This window comes from Drosophila rhopaloa, unplaced genomic scaffold (assembly GCF_018152115.1).
Source record: "Drosophila rhopaloa isolate 14029-0021.01 unplaced genomic scaffold, ASM1815211v1 contig_3, whole genome shotgun sequence".
NCBI lineage: Eukaryota > Metazoa > Arthropoda > Insecta > Diptera > Drosophilidae > Drosophila > Drosophila rhopaloa.
Window position 1 is genome coordinate 11345581 of NW_025335123.1, and position 18478 is coordinate 11364058.

Genomic DNA, 18478 nt, shown 5'->3' on the forward strand with positions numbered 1-18478 from the left:
AAAATAAATATTCATTAAAGTAAATTTATCGACTACAATCGATTACTTGACAGCCTAGGCTAACTGGCATCGGTTTGAAAGAAAAGAAAGAAGAAGATTTTTGACGTGCCAGTTCGAAGCTTACTTTTCGTTGGACTATTCGAGGACAAAATGGTGTTTTTCTTGAAGCACGTGCTTTCGGGTGACCGGATTTACCTGATGCCGGGCCTAAATATGCTGGGTCGCCACTCTAACTGCACCGGGATATTGAAGTACGACTATATGTCTCGATTCCACGCCATTATCATGGTACAAGATGGCCGCCTGTTCATAAGAGAAGTGGTAAGATTTCACATCCCATGCAGAAACTGATTTTAATCCTCCAATATCCCCAGGAGGCCCTCAATGGTGTATTCGTGAACTATTCACAGGATCGCGTAGGAGTGGAACTACGCGAAATTTACGAGGGCGACGACCTGTCCTTTGGGATTAAGCTTGAAGTCCCTGAAGGGATTCTCCAAATACCGTTGACGTTCGGTATATTCACCGTCAAGAAGGTTTCCCCGCCAGGTCAAATTCAAGGCTAAAAGACAAAGATTTTTTTTATTCCATTTTTACGAAAAACTCAAGACTAGGAAATGAAAACATTTAAATTTTTCCTTCTATATACCTTTAAACTCTAGACATTCCATATTTTGTTGATGGAGAGCAATAGAGTATAAGAGTTTTTTCAATTTATATAAATATATTATAATTCTTACCACCTGCTTAATTTCTGTTGGTTTTTTTTCTTGAATCCTTCAGTAAGTTTTCTTGTAATTGCTAAAACTTAAAAATCCAATTATTTAATATAGTTTCTTCAGTTTTTGTTGTAGCTTTATGTTGTAACATTTTCAGTTAAAAGAGATAATTAACTTATTAATCTTTTTTCGAGTTAAATAATTTCAAATTGAAACAAAATCATTGGTATTAACATAAACTATTAACGAAATACTATTCTTTTTGTAGTTTAAAATAGTTTTGTGCTTTAATATTTTCAGTGAAAGGACATAATAACCTTATTAATCCTTTCCCCAGTTAAATAATTTCAAATTGAAGCAAAATTAATGGTATTAAAGAAACTATTTATGTACATAGAAAAGGGTTTGTTGAATATTAACGAAATATTTTTCCATATATCCAACTATTGGGTCTCCCTGCTCTAAAAAACTATGTACATATATGATAATTCTTTAAGACCATGTTGTATTTGGTATCATTTCTCGTGCTACTATTTCGATGGCACTTGTTTCAACCCTGTTCGCATCCTAGAACCCTAAATGCCTTGTTAATTGTAGCACGCAATTTAGCATGTAATCATGCTGGAAACTCGGGGGCTTTGTAGTTGAAAGGGCTACGTGTGGAGATTTGGGCAACTGTCTTATGACAAGGACCGCAATTGGATCTCCGGCGCGGACCACATCATCATCATACCCCAGCAACAGGAAATGCATTCTGCTCTTTGAATTTTAATAGCTTCCATCGCTGACCCAAAAGAATACAAAAATGCTCTGTTTCACAAATAACAAATAACAGTCGAACCTGGCTGCATCGAATTTTCCTTAGCTCCAAAATATAAACTAAACATTTTACATAAAGCTTATCTTGAAAACTTGAACTCAAAGCAATAGCTCATTGATATTAGCTTTGTGTAGTTGTAGCTGTAATGGATAATTTAATATAAATATTATTTTTGTGCATTGTACATACTTTTAAAGAAAGTTTTTTTTATAATATAATATTATTCCAAGAAGTTTATAAAAAAATTGAACGAACATATTAGGATCAAAAACACCGGACCCAGTAGATTTTTAAAGTTATACCTAAAACTATATGATTATGTTATATCGAATATAATTAATTTAATAGATGGTTTTCTGTATTATAGAAGTTTGACTGTTGAATTTTTGGTTGCACCCTTTCTCAATTGTAACGCTTTTAGTGTCGACTAATTTGTCACTTTTGTTGTCGCTTTCGGATTTTCTTGTTTGTTTTTCTGTATTTCGTTGCCATTTTTGGGAGTTTTTTGGCTTTTGCAAAACCCTTTTCAAGGGCAATTTTGTATTCAAATAATGTTTGACTCGTTCTCGTTGCCCGACCCCCTTTATGTATCTGGCTCGCTCTCCCCATTTAGCTGCTGTACGTGTTTGGTGTGTACTGCCCCATTTTCCCCCGTTTTCACAATTTTCCGAGGACCCCGTACCCCGCACACCCTCCCCACCGTAGTTCCCTTTCGCACATAATTAGCTGTTAATTTGGACTGCCACTTGGCAACCGGGCGTGCATTTTACTTTGTAACTTCCCCATTGTTTCGCAATCGGGCAGAGCATTCATAGGGAAATTCGGGGAAAAGCGCTTTTGATTTGCCACCGGAGACACGCGATTCGAAAAGACTATTAGCTGCCATTATTATCCAAGTGTTTTGCTTTATTTTTAAATATGTTTGCTTTTAATTAGTGAGGTTTTTGGGTTTGAATCGTTATTGGTTCTAACGCAAAAAAGAAAGTCAACTCCGGAAAGACGAGGCTCTGTCAATTTGGTCAAGTTTTTCCCTTGGACAACACAGTCGTCTGATTTAAAAAAATTGTAATATTCTCTTTGACTTTTGTAAATTTTAAAATTCTCCAGTTCTTTCAGTTATATTTTGAATTGTACAATCAACATACATAGAAACTATTGGATTTGTTTGCTCAAATGTACCTTAATTAACATTTGATTCCGATTTGTTTCCACTAAATTGAAAACCTTCCATTCCATTAAATGATAATATAATATACATATAACGTTTGAAAATAGTTATAACCAAACTAAGATAAGGTTAAGGGTATTAATATAAATATATGACTTGATAATTTAAACAAAATTTGTCGAAAGTTGTACCTAGGTACGTATGTTTATACATACGCCTCGTGTTTATAGTAAATATCGATATAATTGATTTATCGAACGCGGACTCAATTTGTCTACCATCTCCGAATTCCGTGTTATCCCTTTTGGAAAGAGCTTTATTTTTGTTATAAATTATTATTATGGCTAAAACGGTTGGTAGCCGCCAGCCCCAGTTAAAGCCCAGCAATGGCATCTGGATCAAGGAGTCCTGCTCCTTTCCCGGGAACGTGGTGGTGGACACGTTGCAAGAGCTGCGCGACGACCGGGCAGGATTGGCCCTCAGCGAGATCAGGTCCCTGGGCGTCCTTAAAAAGATCTGGATGAAGAAGCTCCTCACCCGCCAGCCCAATTCGAACTGCCGTCCGCCCACGCCGAAGAAACCCCGCCGCCGGACTACGATATCCGTCCAGAGGCAGCTGAATCCGATCGCTCCACCCACAGAGGATCGTGTGGAGTGCGACGTCTTCGAGTTGGAGGACGACGAGATCGTCAAGAATCGCATCTGCATTCCGCGCCTGCTCTCCCGATGGCGCCTGCGTTACTTTGAGATTGTGATGCCCGCCTATGTGATCAAACGGGGATTACTGAATCGGCACTTCAACTGGGAACTAATGCACCAGGTCATGGACGCCACGGATGACGAGGGCACCGCCATTCTCCAGCAGTTCGTGGACGACGTGGTCAAGAATCTAAGTCCTTAGAAGTTAAAAGTATTTACTTATAGTAAGTACTAAATCCTCTACCCTTTATACGAAAATTCTTGATCAGCTTCTTATAAAGTCGCATAATTTTGATATGTTTAAAATGTTAAATCTGAATTATAAGCTTGAAGCGTAAAGCCCGTACTAAAATCTGTTTTCATTTTTATAATAAACATGATTTTGATTTCCTTGTTGAATAGGCATGATTGTTATGGATTTACAAAGATCATTTTGCTTGGTCATTCGAAGTGCGAATGAAACGAAGTTTTGCTTGGTCAGATAGTTTCCATAAAAGAATTACTGTTGGCTCTACTTAAAAAAAACTAATTAATTTGTATGTACACTAAGGAAATCAACACACTAGGTATGATATGAACTTAAACTAATCTAACTTAATAAGTATGTATAATATAATATAATTAATTTAAATTGATAAGGAAGGACAGAATTTGGGATATAGAGGAGTTAGGCCCCAATAATTTATAGCTAATTCAGGCGATTTTCGATTGCTAATATCTGGCTTAAAGCGCTCCCATCTTGGAACGACGGCAGATGGGGTGTCATTTGAGCCAAAGGAGCGTCAACATTGGGGCATCACCCCCTGCAGTACACCCCCTGGAGCCGGTAAAACCCCCTAAACCCCGGCAACCCACTGACAAGCAAATTACTTGACCGGGGCCACACCAACCACAAGTCAAGGTATGGCTGGCAACCGTTAACTTTGCAGCTAATTATAAATGAAATCCGATATCAAAAGGCACACGGAGACACGCCTTTGTGCACCACGTTTGCACACACAGAGCCGCACACACAAACACCCCCGAACACACAGACGATGTCAATTCATTTGGAGTTTTGGAAGTCCTGGCGTTGGAGTCCTGGCGTCCTCATGTCCTGATGTCCTGGAGTCCTACCGGCCGCCAGTCTGTGGTTCTCGGCAAACAAACAAATAATGAAAACAGCACAAAGGGGCGAGGGACGGGGACGGGGAGGGGCGGAGCGGGACGCGATTGTGGGCGTGGGTCGAGAACAAAGTGGAAAATTCATAAAATGTCATTGTCGCTTTATTAAAACGCGCCAAAACCTTCACGATTCCCCACTTGCAGCACCATCTTCCCTTCTAACATACACATACAGTGGGAGAAAAAAATTAGGCTACTGGAGATTCGAATATCATCATTAGCTGCTAAGCAAAAAATCGATTTAAGTAATTCGTAATATATTTTTAATAACTAGAAAATGTTTCCCCATCAACATTTTTAAGCATTAAGCAAGAAATAGACATATTACGATTATTTAATATTTTAAAGATTTGTATTATTTAGTATTGTACATAAAGTTTGTTAAAATATTATCTGTCACTATTATATTGTAAGGTACTTAATTGGTTAAATTGGTTAATACTATATTTTTAACATTTATCATTTAAAGTAATTTTAACTAATACATTATTGTATACAAGTATGTTCGGTAGAGGGTTTATATCCAAATCGTTTACATTAAGGAAACTAGTCAAACAATTTTCGGTCCTTAATTATTTATTATTAATTTATCTCGATATACGACTAAGAAAAAAGATTCCTCTCAAAGATCTCTTTATTGAAATATTATGACTCTATAGATGAAGTGTCCCCTAAATTCTCTCCCTTATTTGTTGCTGTGTACACACACATAGATGTCAGTGTTGGTACAAGGAAGGGGGTGTTTCTGGGGGGTTGGGGGAGTTGTCAGGGGGTGGCTGGGTGGGTGGGTGCTTTGGCAAATTGGGCGGACGGCGACGTTGTCTGCTTTGCCATCGACAGCTGTTGGCGTCATTTACAAAAGCTTTTTGGCCGTTTTATGGGATTTTGCAACAGTTTCATTTTCATTTTGCGCAGGGCGCACACACACCCAATGGCCGGGTGGCCGAGGGGGGCAAAGGGTGTGTAGTGGGTGGCCGGGAGGCTGGGAGGGGGCCGCATAATGCCGCCATTAGAAGTTGCCGCCAAGCACTTGCTAACGCCAAAGATGATGATGAGCAGCAGCAGCAAAAGCAATAGCAACAAGGACCATATGTGTGGACAGTGGCATTCCCAGAAGGGAACTGGTTGATCCGGATCCCCAAAAACCACTAACTGATGTATCCCGATTTCATGATTTTTTACCCTCTTTCTACTACTTAAAAAATGAGAGCTGCAATCGGTATATAGGTCTTTGGAACAAATACAACAGCAAAATTCTCTATATTTAATTTACCTCTTTGACATCCTAGCGCTACAAGTAAAACTTATTATAATTATTATTTTTTATCATAATAATTTAAGCAAAAATATATATGTATCATATATACATGTAGATATTTCATAACAAAAGTGAAAATCATATTTTGCATACACTAAAATAGCTTGTTAATTCCACATGGCGAAATTGTGTACAAATCCAGTTCTGGAAATAATTTTTATTTAAGAGACAAAATATATTTTTGTTTCGAAATACATCATATTACAATTTTAGGTAAAATCTATTTATATTAAATCCCATATTTTATAATTAATTTAATATGGCATGAATACAATATAACTTTGGAAAGTGCATTTTTCTAATCCCCCTAAATTTTGATCTCCGAACGCCCCTGAATATGTGTAAGCGGCAGTGCATATGTGTGCCCCGCCAAAGTTGTATCTGTATCTGTGTGATGTTGCGACAACGATAATAGCTCCAACGTTTGTTGATTCGTTTGCCGTCTATGTCTGCCTCCCCATCCTCCGATTTCCCCCCTGCCCCAAAAAACCATTTTCCCTTGCCCATTTTCCAGGCGTCGTCATCGTCATCGTCAGCGTCATATTTGAACTTTTAATATTGACGCCATTTAACACGTTCTGGTGGAAATTTTATAAATGACTCTGTCTGTCGGTGGGTTCCCTACTTTGCACTTTAACCCCCTGCAGCCGACATCCTTCGATTTTGATCCCCAGCGAGGCGACAAGGAACAATGATGATTGCGATAGTGCCGATGATGATGATGATGATGATGATGATGATAGTGCTGATTATGCGCCTGATTTAGGCTGTGAGTAGTGTGCGAATGTTTTCCGCTGTTTTCTCGCCTTGTTGCAGTTCATTCGATGAATTACAAGATTGTTGTGGCCATAGCATGAATCAAACAACAAAATTCTACATAAAGCGATAAGTTGAGTGTGAAAAAAGAAATCAAATTAGTTTGAAAACATCCATTTCAGATCAAACATTTTAAAATGTTTAATAATACAAGCCTCTATTGTGAATTCCAATGGACACCATTTTACTATTGATAAAATCTATCGAACTCTTTTATTTGTATAGTTTTAATTTCTATTTACACACTTAATAGTAATTAAGTCAAATTTTTAACTCATCATTGTCATTGTTTTTCAAATATTTAGAAAAACTAGACAATATTGAAATTCAACATTGTGATGTGTAGCTATTTTTTTTGAAATGATCTCCATTGCGTCGTGGTTTCGGAATCCGGGTGGAGTTGAGCAGCCAAGGATACCGTGTTTTAGTCCTCATTCAACCTGTCACAAGTCACTTGCGGCTTTTAGGTTGGATTGTCTGCGAATTAGCTGGAGAGCGAATCACTTAAAGCGACCGCGCAGCTCAATCACAGCAGCTCCAGGACTTTGGGGGCGGATGACGTCAGGACATCGGGACACTGGGACATCAGGACACGACAGAGTCACTATCGAATGTCAGGAGTGTGTGGCATCTTATAAATCGATATGAGTGTCTGTTGCACAGACAGCGACTGGGACAGAAAAGGGCAGATGGAGATGGAGATGGAGCCTGAAGTTCGATCATTACTCCCGCCGACAACAGTGCCTGTCTTGGGGTACACCTGAAAAAATGCTTCAACACTTTTATTAATTGGCCCAAAATAGATACTCAACATTTACAGCTTAATGTTGCTCCCAAAGAAAGGGAAGAATTTAAGGAGATTAGTAAAATACACACAAATGGTGTGATGTTACGACTGTATTATTTATTACTTTTAAATTAATTATAGTGCTTTCTAAAAGTGTGTTGAAAATTTCAAAGTCCGATAGATTCATTATGAAAAACATCGATCTTTTTACACTGCATTCTTTTAAACGCTCTTTTTTATGATTTCAAAACCCTAGGGATTTTTGTTACAAAAATATTTTAACCTTCAGCATATTATTAAATGGGTATACAGAGTATATATCAAAAATATGCCAATTTTATCAAATTATATATAGATTAGTCTGGAAATACATAAGGTTAAGTGATAGTTTGCTCAATTAAAATACACTTTGGATCCATAATAATATTTTAATTACCTTTAAAGCAAAGATGTTACTTTTTATAAAATGCATGATGATAGCCACCTAATTTTTTTCCAGTGCAGCAGTTAGGGGTGCAAATGGGCAAAGGGGCTGTGGCATCGCGTCATCTTGTCAAATATTTCGCGCTAAATTAACACGACAGCGCGCCCAAATGGAGTAAGAAGATGTCAGCCGGGCCGAAAGGACAGACCTGGCACAGAGTCGCAAGTTGCAAGTGCCGAGTCCTCAAAGGACGAAGAAAAAAAGTACAGAGTGTGGCTCAAGTGGTGCAGGGGAGTTGCAAGTTGGTGGGGGGGCAGAGTTGCCATGTGCCGACTCCTTTGCACACACCCGTACATAACTCAAATAGCGACGCAGTTGTCTGTGTATGTGTGTGTAAGTGCATAATTTGTTGGCTTTGTGCAACACTCCCGACCACACCCACACCCCCCACTTCGCCCCCCTCGACCCCCTTTGAAACCCCACCCCCTGAAAGGCATCAAGACAGGCCAAAAGTCGTTTGGTTGGCCAGGACATATAGCATGTAGTTCATAGCCGAAGTTTAGATTACTCTCACAGATTAATTTTATAAAATCCATTTAATTAATATAGCTGGAAGTTCCACAATATTGTCTTGTTACCCATAGAATTTAGAAGTAAACATTTCTATTAGATTTCAAATTAGAAAAATATAAATAAATACAGCTTCGTCTTAACCTGTTGATTGATGTAAAAAAAGGGTATACAATTTCAGAATACATTTTCAAAAGCTTTAGAGCTGGGGTTTTTACTACTTTAAAAAATTTCGTTCTTGAGAAAACCGCCTCAAAATTATATGTAAAGGAAATTTATGTATCCATAGCATCTTTCTTAATTATTAATTAGTTATTGTTAAATATAAATTATCGGAGACACGCAGTTTAAAAGCAGTTTATATCGTTCGGATTCTTATCCAGTATCTCATAATCAGAAGAGCCTTAGAAAGGGTATCGGAAAGTAGAAAAGGACATGGGAAGATACTCGCAGCAGCTGCCGTTTTCGAAAGTTAACACTAACTAAGGACAGACGGGAACACAGACAGGGTGGCAGAAAGAGAGGGCTTGATAGACAGAAAGAGACAGCAGGATAGTGGGAGATAGAGACAGAAACAGAGCGACACAGACACGGCATATTATTAAAAATGATAGCAGCAATTTAGGCGCCGGCGTAATTAAAATTAGTCAACCTAATGATGCATCATCATCATTATCAGACAGCGGTGGCAACCAGTTAAGCCACCTATCCCACTTTGGTGCCACTTTCCCCAGTCAATTCTCACTTTTTTAAATAGTAAAAAATGTAATATATGGAAATCCAAACCTTAAAAAAAATCATGTTATTCATGGGAAAAACATAAACAGTGGGGTGAAGATTTATAATCAAATAAAGAAAATATCACAATTGTAGAACATATGTATCCCAATAAGTAGAACACATTTAACCAAGTGAAACCTTGCCTACAAAAAAATAATAATAATTGTAAACTTAAATTTTAGACTTGGCAGAAAAATGTGTTGATTCATTTTATAATAAGTAAAATATTGTAATTAAATAACTTAAATTATGCCTTGACTATTTAAATTAAAAATTGTCTAGCCAATATTTTTAAACGTGTGACAATAAGTTTAAAAATAAACAAAAATGTTTTATGTTAAAATTTAAATTGATTAACTTTTAAAACATTTTATGATATTGGCGTTACACTACAAGCAGTTTTTTTCAATCCCAATGTTCTATCACTTGTAGTTCGTATTGAAAGTCGGACAGACTTTAAAATATCAAATATTTAAAATTTCGCACTACAATTTTGTTTAAACTTAACTAAACGGCTTAAAATGTATATCAAAATGTTCGTAAGCGCCACCTGGTGCTCACTGTTTAATGGTTGGAAAATAAGACTAAGCTTTGGACTCAACTGTCTTTAAAAGCTTTTTCCGAAATTCAAATAGTTGGGAAATTGTTAAAAGGATATTTCCTTATTGTCCTTAAAATAAGGACATTTTATTGAGACATGACAAAAAACACTTGTGTAACAATCATTTACATATTAATTGCTATGTACATAGGATAAAAAAAAATGTATTATAATATATTTATTGAGAAAAAAACCATATGTATTATGAGGACTCCTTGGACTGCTTGTGTGGCTGGATTGCCAGCAAGATATCGTCGGCGTTCTTGAACTTCAGCGATATGTTCTCCACGAACTGCAGCTTTTCCAGCTCAAAATCGCTTTGAAAGTCGAAGTTCGAGATCAGCTTGACCAGGAATACCTTCATGATGAAGAGCCCATAGCGGCGACCTAAAAAGGATTAGGAAGGATGACGGAGAGTGGATAGCTTGAATTATTTCAATGAATTTCATCATTTTTGGGTTTTTTGTATTTAAAAAGGCTTGAATTTTGAGGGAAAACCCTGACATATTAAACAATATTTGTATCAATTTATATATATATGTATATATATATATATATAAATCGTTTGGCAGCAGAGAATATAGCACTATAAAATAGACTTAATGTTTTTAAACTGGGTTTTAGAAACTTCTGTGATAATTAGGAATTTTTTTACGTTCCTTGCCATGAAAATTGAAAAACCATATTAAAATTGAAAACAAAATCGAAGAAGAGTGACTTTATCCAAATATATCAATTTAAATCGTGTAATTAAATCAAAAAAATAAGTTTTTAATAGCACACACATTTGATATTTAATATTTAGATAACAAGATATTTGTGTATTGAAAAAATAACTCTACTTTTATTGCAGATGAAAACGATTTTCCCTTGTAATTTTAAGAAATAAAATAATCAAAATGAAATATTATAATCTTTTCGGGATTACTTACCGATACACGAGCGCAGTCCATTGGAGAAGGGCAGGAAGCTGTATGAGTGTCGTCGATCCCGCTGCCTCCGTGGCTCCCCGGATCCCGATCCCGATCCCGGACTATCCTGACCCTTGGAGTGCTCCTCCTGGTCGAGGAAGCGCTGCGGATCGAACTGCTTGGCGGTGGGGCCCCACCAGCGCTCGTCGCGTTGCATGTTGAAGGTGTCCAGCACCACGATGCTGTTCTGCGGCACAATGGCATCCCGACCCGCCAGCTGGAAGTCGCGACTGACGTGGCGCAGGTTCATCGGCACGGTGGCCAGGAGACGCAGTGACTCGCTGACGAAGGCGTCCAGGTAGCGCATCTGCTGGAGCTGCTCCAGTCCCACGTGCCCGGTGTCCGGCACCACGGCCCTAATCTCCGCCAGCAATCGCCGCTGGCAGTCGCCCTTGTTGGTGGCCAGGCAGAGCAGGGCCAGCATTATGCTGTTGGACACCGTCTCGAAGGACTGAAATGGGTAAGTCAGGATAAATCCATCAATAAATACTGCAAAATATGGGATATTATGGATGCTATTTCAAAAGTAATAACTTTTATAAAAACCGAACCACTATATCTATATAGAAACAATTGAAAAAAGTATCGGAAAAAGGGGACCAAGAAACTGCACTCCTAAGCCCATAATTTTTCCTACAGACATCCGATTTCAAAGTGGCATACTTCAAAATGATTGTGGTTTAAATCTCTAAAAATCTGTGTTTTCACTTTGGTTTTTTTTTTTTTTTGTCGATTTTTCGTTATTTTCAATGAAAAATGGGTTTGCAGAAAAGTGACCAAAATCTGCACTTCCAAGCTCATAACTTTTCCAACAGACATCCGATTTCAAAGTGGCATATCTTAAAATGATTGTGGTTTAATTCTCTAAAAACTGTGTTTTCAGTTTGATTTGTATTTTTTGGCCGATTTTTCATCATTTTCACCTTTCCAAATTTTCGAAAAATGGGTTTGCAGAAAAGTGACCTAAAACCTGCACTTCCGAGCTCATAATTTTTCCTACAGACATCAAATTTCAAAGTGGCATACCTCAAAATGATTCTTGTTTAATTCTCTAAAAATCTGTGTTTTCAGTTTGATTTGTATCTTTTGGCCGATTTTTCGTCATTTTCACCTTTCCAAATTTTCGAAAAATGGGTTTGCAGAAAAGTGACCTAAAACCTGCACTTCCGAGCTCATAACTTTTCCTGCAGACATCCGATTTCAAAGTGGCATACCTCAAAATGATTGTGGTTTAATTCTCCAAAAAACTGTGTTTTCAGTTTGATTTGTATTTTTTGGCCGATTTTTCATCATTTTCACCTTTCCAAATTTTCGAAAAATGGGTTTGCAGAAAAGTGACCTAAAACCTGCACTTCCGAGCTCATAACTTTTCCTGCAGACATCCGATTTCAAAGTGGCATACCTCAAAATGATTGTGGTTTAATTCTCTAAAAAACTGTGTTTTCAGTTTGATTTGTATTTTTTGGCCGATTTTTCGTCATTTCCAATGATGTTACCCCTTTCCAAATTTTCGAAAAATGGGTTTGCAGAAAAGTGACCTAAAACCTGCACTTCCGAGCTCATAACTTTTCCTACAGACATCCGATTTTAAAGTGGCATACCTCAAAATGATTGTGGTTTAATTCTCTAAAGAACTGTGTTTTCAGTTTGATTTGTATTTTTTGGCCGATTTTTCGTCCCTTTCCAAATTTCCGAAAAATGGGTTTGCAGAAAAGTGACGTAAAACCTGCACTCCGGAGCTCATAACTTTTCCTACAGACATCCGATTTCAAAGTGGCATACCTCAAAATGATTGTGGTTTAATTCCCTAAAGAATTGTGTTTTCAGTTTGATTTGTATTTTTTGGCCGATTTTTCGTCATTTCCAATGATGTTACCCCTTTCCAAATTTCCGAAAAATGGGTTTGCAGAAAAGTGACCTAAAACCTGCACTTCCGAGCTCATAACTTTTCCTACAGACATCCGATTTCAAAGTGGCATACCTCAAAATGATTGTGGTTTAATTCTCCAAAAACCTGTGTTTTCAGTTTGATTTGTATTTTTGGCCGATTTTTCGTCATTTCCAATGATGTTACCCCTTTCCAAATTTTCGAAAAATGGGTTTGCAGAAAAGTGACCTAAAACCTGCACTTCCAAGCTCATAACTTTTCTTACAGTCATCCGATTTCAAAGTGGCATACCTCAAAATGATTGTGGTTTAATTCTCTAAACATCTGTGTTCTCACTTTAGTTTTTATTTTTTGGTCGATTTTTCTTCATTTTCAATAAGCCCTTTCCAAATTTTCGAAAAATGGGTTTGCAGAAAAGTGACCAAAAACCTGCACTTCTAAGCCCATAACTTTTCGTACAAACATCCGATTTATAAATGATCGTGGTTAAATTGTCTAAAAATCTGTGTTTTTATCTAGGCTTGCATTTTTGGGTCGATTTTTCGTCATTTCTAAAATGCACTCTATGCTCATAACTTTTCTTACAGACATCCGATTTCAAAGTGTCATACTTCAAAATTACTGTGGTTCAATTCTCTAAAAATCTGTGTATTTATCTCTGTTTTTATTTTTGGGTCGATTCTTTCTTGAAATTTGATGAAGAAAATATACACACATCTATATACATTGTAATTTTTAACGATTAGAGAGTGACAGTTTAAAAAATCAGACGGCTATGTCAAAAAGGTTTCATAGGGACGATTGAAAAAAATGTTGAAAAATCGATCTAGCTTCATTTTCTTTAAGGATCGAAATAAAATTATAGAATATTATATTCTTATAACACCTGCAAGGGTATATAAACTCTAGCTTGTCGAAATTTGCTTTCTTTCTTGTTAAAAGTCAAATACTCAATATACTCTAATGGCCATTACAAATATTACTTACCACCAGAACCATGGACTGTGCCTCGTGCATGATCTCCTCGAGGGTCATTTCCCCGTTGGCGGCCAGCTGGAAGATCTGCTCGATGAAGATGCGCCGCTGCCAGCCGGAGGAGGAATCCTCGCCAGGACCTTCCCCTCCGATGGCGTCCCTCAGCTGCCAGTTGCGGTGCTTGGTCCTCACGATTTCGCCCACAAAGTCGGCCAGCAACTTGCAGCACTTCCTGGACTCCTCGTAAAGTTCCGGGGCCAAAATGCGGTGGATGAGACGGATCTGGAGCCATGGCTTCACCACCCGAACGGCTGAGATCTCCAGGAGTCTGGCAAGGATTGGGTTATGTAGGAAGTCCAACAAGTTCAACAAGGAGGATCCCCCAACACTCACCGCTTGTAACTGTGGGCAATATGTGCGTCATCTATTTGAGTGAAATTGGTTGGTGTGCCCATAATAGTCACTGAAAGTACGTATTTAAGTAAAATAAAGTTAATAATTGTAAAAAGTAAACGCAACAAAATTTAAGTGCATAAGTGAAAATAATTTAGAGCAATATAAATATGCCTTTATCAACTATTGTTTCCAGTAACAAAAGAAGAATATAAAAGAAAGAAAGTATAGATAGGTATATAGTAATAAAAACTACTTGCAAAAGATTATAACTAATTTAGATTCTTAATTTTCTGAATTAGGCTTTAAAGTATAAAGAAGAATAAACAACACAAATATTTGTAAAATGAAAAAGAAATAGTTTAACTTGCTTCGTACTATATATTTCCAGCTACTCTTATAAACCTACAAGTTCAATTTAATAGCTTTGAATAATCAATTGCTTTTCCTATATCTATCTCATCTTTTCAAGTCACAACAATCCAATCCAAACACTCATAATTGAATGCAATATTTTGATTTCATTCCGTTAGCGGCTTCAAGGGGACCGGGGTGATTATAGATATATGTTTGTATATATAGGTATATTGAATATTGAATATCGGATGGTGGGTGGTGGGTGGTGGGTGGTGGGTGGCGGCGTTCCGCATACGTGAGGCGCATGGAAACGGGGGGAACGTGTTGCCCCTCGAAGGGAAGTGAATGCAATCATTTATTTATTTATTTATTCCGCAATGGGTTTTACGGATGGGGTCAGCTGCAATTAATTGATCGTTTGTAATGCGGTGGCTGGCATTCCGATCGCTTAACAGCATATTTAGCAATGTAATTAGTTTACTATCGTAATGCAGATGTATTTTAGAAGCGGAACACTTTTATTTAAACATATTTTAAGTTCTATATTTTTTGTCGGTCAAATAATGTTTCAAAGTTGATGACTTAAAAAGCCATTTAATACCTACATTTAATTGGTTAATTTCAAATATGCTTAGGGAACAAAGATTAAATATTATTAAGTAATTTACATTTTTTAAGTTTACTTTAGAGCTCTCTTATTTTTAGGCAGTTCACTCCTATTAACCTATAACTTAAATTATTTAATGGAAAACGAATTGAGTAATCATTACAAAAAACTACATATATGCTAACGTTTTCATAGTGGCTTTAAAAGTGAAAAAAATAAACTGATAACATATTTTTGAAAACAGTGTGGATTACTCACAACAGGACACCTCCAGGACAGCTCGACTGAGTAAATCCTCGGCATCTGTGAACTTGACGGCCTTTCCATGGAGGTTTTCCTGCGATAGGAACTGTTCGATTATCTGGTTGCCCACCGAGTTGAAGACACCGAAGAAACTGGCAACGATATTGTGACTGAAGGCCGGGTTAAGTTGCTTCCTGCGCAATTTCCATCGCTGTCCTGTAATTGTTTATATTCAGTTTAGTTTTTAAATTTGGAATTTCGAAGTGCTTTAAAGTATTCACCTCTGGCATGAAGTAAGCCGCGACGAACGAAGAATCCATCCTGCAGAAAGGTCTTATCCAGACACTCCGGGGCATTCAGGATGCACTCCATTCCGGCAGGATCATCGATATAGACGAGGACACGGGTGCCCACGAGGACGGCCATCGGACGCTGAAAGTACACCCGATACTGTGTCACCTTCTCCAGAATGCCTGCAAAATAATTCATTATTTCACATTTTAATACTTGGTTATGAAAGAACTAGCAAATAACAAACATTAAGCAGCAATTGTTTTTGTTAATTCCACTGAAATATGACAATTATAATTGTTTTAAAAATTCTATGTATTAATTGTCTCTGTTGGTTTTATATTTGTTAAACAAATTTTTTTGACTTATTCACTTTTGTCGTTCACCATTTAGTTAAAACAATTAATTCAATTGAAAATTCAAAGAAAATTTTGTGTTTGTTAGAAACTAATAATCTTTGTAGTGCAGATAAGAATGTACATTCTATCACCAGCCTTGTAGACACACGATTTGTATCCTGTTTTAGGCACAATCCCATAAGTTTCATTAAAATATGTTAATTTGTACATAGACAAAGCTATATGACACCTAAGGCATTTAATATATCTTTAATACTATCTATATTAACTTCGTTTTGCCTGGTTTTCAATCAATAACCCGATTTAACATCGTTTGGCTTCCTATGTTTCGTATTTAAACAATGTTTAAAATATTGAAAATATCTACCTAGATACCGGTTTTCGTTGGTTTAGTTAAACTATTTTCCTGATACAATCTTATTTTCCTTGTTCTATCTGGCAGATATGTATGTCACTCAACTGTTGGGATGCAGGTTGATGCAGAGGAGGATCCAGAGGAGCGGCTGCTGGACCACGCCGCGCCATCCGTTGAGCTGCCAGATGAGCCGCCAGGACTTGCGCTGCTGCCAGGTGAGGAGCACCGCCAGGAGGGCTCCACATGCCCACAGGGCCACGCTCAGGTGCATCGCAGTGTGCCGCTAATGTGGTGCTTTGTACGCAGCTCGTTCGCTTTCGCTTTGGCTGGCCAATTTCTCTTTGGATTTGGACGGAGGCAGGAAATGGAGGTGGATTCGGACGTGGCAGTGGCAGTGGAGGTGGAGATGGAGGTGGCTAATAAGCGAACCGCTCGGTTTGGCCAACAGTTGACAACTGCCGAAATGTGCGACACACAATTATTGGCAACACCGCTGTCTATTACCAAAATGGCTTTATTAATTGCCATGGCAGTGGGGAGCACGAGGGTCAGGTGCTGTTAACGCTTCCAAAGGGAGCACGCGATTTGTTTTGACCCTGCTTATAAAAATAGCATTTTAATATTTCATTTCGTTTTTTATTGGCAATTTATTGTCTTGATCTAGCCCCATTTTAACCGCAAGGGAATCTTTATTCTCATAAGCATTAGAAACTAAAAATGTTTACATTTAAACTATTGTTCATACGTAAGGATGTGCCCTATAGAATGTGTACACCCTTGATAACAATATAATTTCAGCATCACCAGGAGAACTAACCATGTCCATCTGTCCGTCTGTCTGTCCGTTTTTACCTAAATTAGTCTCTCAGATTTAAACCCATTTGATTTAACTATTTGATTTCCAAGAAGTCTTTTTTCTACTTCAGGAAGTATATAGGTCACAACGGACCGGATCGGATGATTATAACAGATAGCTCATAATTTATACGAGAATAGAATTTTGTTAACAGTTTCAGAATTACGTTATTAATTTTATATAAATCGGACGACTATATTATATAGCTGCCTTACGAACGATCGAGAAATTGATCGCAAAATTGATTGTTTTTAAAAATTTACCCATCAAAATATAGTCGTTCTATAAAGAATTTAATTTTTGTAACAGCTGCATTGGTATATACACTCCTGTTTTCCGAAGTTTACTTCATGTTTGTCAACGTTTTCATATGTTCTATTAGTTCTTTTATTCATTTTAATTAATTTAATGTTAATAAATTTTCCAAGTTTGAAATATTTTTTATGTGTTCAACTTTTAGGTTTCGTTTGTGCTTAGATGGATTATTTTATTTTACTACCACAGAACTAAGCACTCATCAATTGCATCTTAATTGATAAAATCAAAGTTCAACCGATAGCAGTTTTTTCATTAGACTATATAGTATATATGTCTAAACGACTGTAAAAATGCACTTTTGCAAATCTTTGCAGATTAGATATTGCATTTCGATCGGTGGAAAAAACCAACAAAGATCGTTAGCCTTTAATAATCCGCATAAACCATCGACACAGTAAAGCAAATGCCTATATATGTATATACATATGTCTAAATGAAATCCGATAATCTTATCTAACCAGGCCTCTGTTAGCGTTAACAGTTCGTTGATCTGTTAGTGGATCAGGCAATATAACCCTATAACGCCAAAGTGGGTGTTTAAAAAGTCTTATGTACGCCTTTCATTTATTATCCATTTCCAGCGTCTAGTTTTATCCACATAATAGCTGCAATTATTTCCGTAGACAAACTTTTTTAATTTCAGTTGGTTTTTAATAATTGTATTTAACTTTATTGTTTATTATTTATTCTAAGCGGTAAATATTATATACCTGAATAAATTTATAATTGTTTAGTCTACAAAATTTTAAAAAAAATTGTATTTCAATCCAATTAAAAATCAAGTAATTTATTTTTATTAATGATTTTAAAAAAAACTGTTAGATAATATAAACCTTATGATTATGTGAGTAAAACAAGCTGTTGTTTCAAAAATGCTTCAAATTCCAAATCAAGGTAAAAAGGTATTATTTTTTGAGTACTTCTTAAGAATAATAGAACATATCGAGTATATTTGTAAGTGGGTTAACGATCCACAAGTCTGTTAGGCTGCACCGAGCC

At 37.0% G+C, this 18478-nt stretch overlaps 3 protein-coding genes across 3 annotated transcripts; 2 read left to right on the plus strand and 1 right to left on the minus strand.

The window, feature by feature from the left end:
- The first annotated feature begins 120 nt into the window (after positions 1-120).
- Positions 121-751, plus strand: LOC108038639. Its single transcript, XM_017115471.2, has 2 exons — positions 121-321; positions 375-751. The coding sequence occupies exons 1-2, from the start codon at positions 151-153 to the stop codon at positions 564-566; spliced, it is 363 nt and encodes a 120-aa protein (XP_016970960.1). The 5' UTR covers positions 121-150; the 3' UTR covers positions 567-751.
- Positions 752-2972: 2221 nt separating this feature from the next.
- LOC108039017 (moonshiner) lies at positions 2973-3758 on the plus strand. The gene has a single exon (XM_017115918.1). It carries the CDS (start codon positions 3048-3050, stop codon positions 3606-3608), a length of 561 nt encoding a protein of 186 aa, XP_016971407.1. The 5' UTR covers positions 2973-3047; the 3' UTR covers positions 3609-3758.
- A 6272-nt stretch (positions 3759-10030) lies between these two features.
- Positions 10031-16724, minus strand: LOC108043245 (probable cytochrome P450 318a1). The gene is made up of 7 exons (XM_044460846.1): positions 16411-16724; positions 15582-15773; positions 15316-15516; positions 14094-14163; positions 13713-14028; positions 10799-11288; positions 10031-10253 (listed from the first exon to the last, which is right to left on the minus strand). The coding sequence occupies exons 1-7, from the start codon at positions 16574-16576 to the stop codon at positions 10069-10071; spliced, it is 1620 nt and encodes a 539-aa protein (XP_044316781.1). The 5' UTR covers positions 16577-16724; the 3' UTR covers positions 10031-10068.
- Between the last annotated feature and the right edge of the window lie 1754 nt (positions 16725-18478).

Bases quoted from the DNA above. Each gene is read 5' to 3' on its own strand.
- LOC108038639 (XM_017115471.2), top strand. From the start codon at position 151: ATGGTGTTTTTCTTGAAGCACGTGCTTTCGGGTGACCGGATTTACCTG. The intron at 322-374 runs GTAAGATTTCAC...CAATATCCCCAG, and splicing joins GCCTGTTCATAAGAGAAGTG to GAGGCCCTCAATGGTGTATT.
- LOC108043245 (XM_044460846.1), bottom strand. From the start codon at position 16,576: ATGCACCTGAGCGTGGCCCTGTGGGCATGTGGAGCCCTCCTGGCGGTG. The intron at 15,774-16,410 runs GTTGAGTGACAT...ATTATTTTGCAG, and splicing joins CATCAACCTGCATCCCAACA to GCATTCTGGAGAAGGTGACA. The intron at 14,029-14,093 runs GTGAGTGTTGGG...AATCCTTGCCAG, and splicing joins ATTGCCCACAGTTACAAGCG to ACTCCTGGAGATCTCAGCCG.
- LOC108039017 (XM_017115918.1), top strand. From the start codon at position 3,048: ATGGCTAAAACGGTTGGTAGCCGCCAGCCCCAGTTAAAGCCCAGCAAT.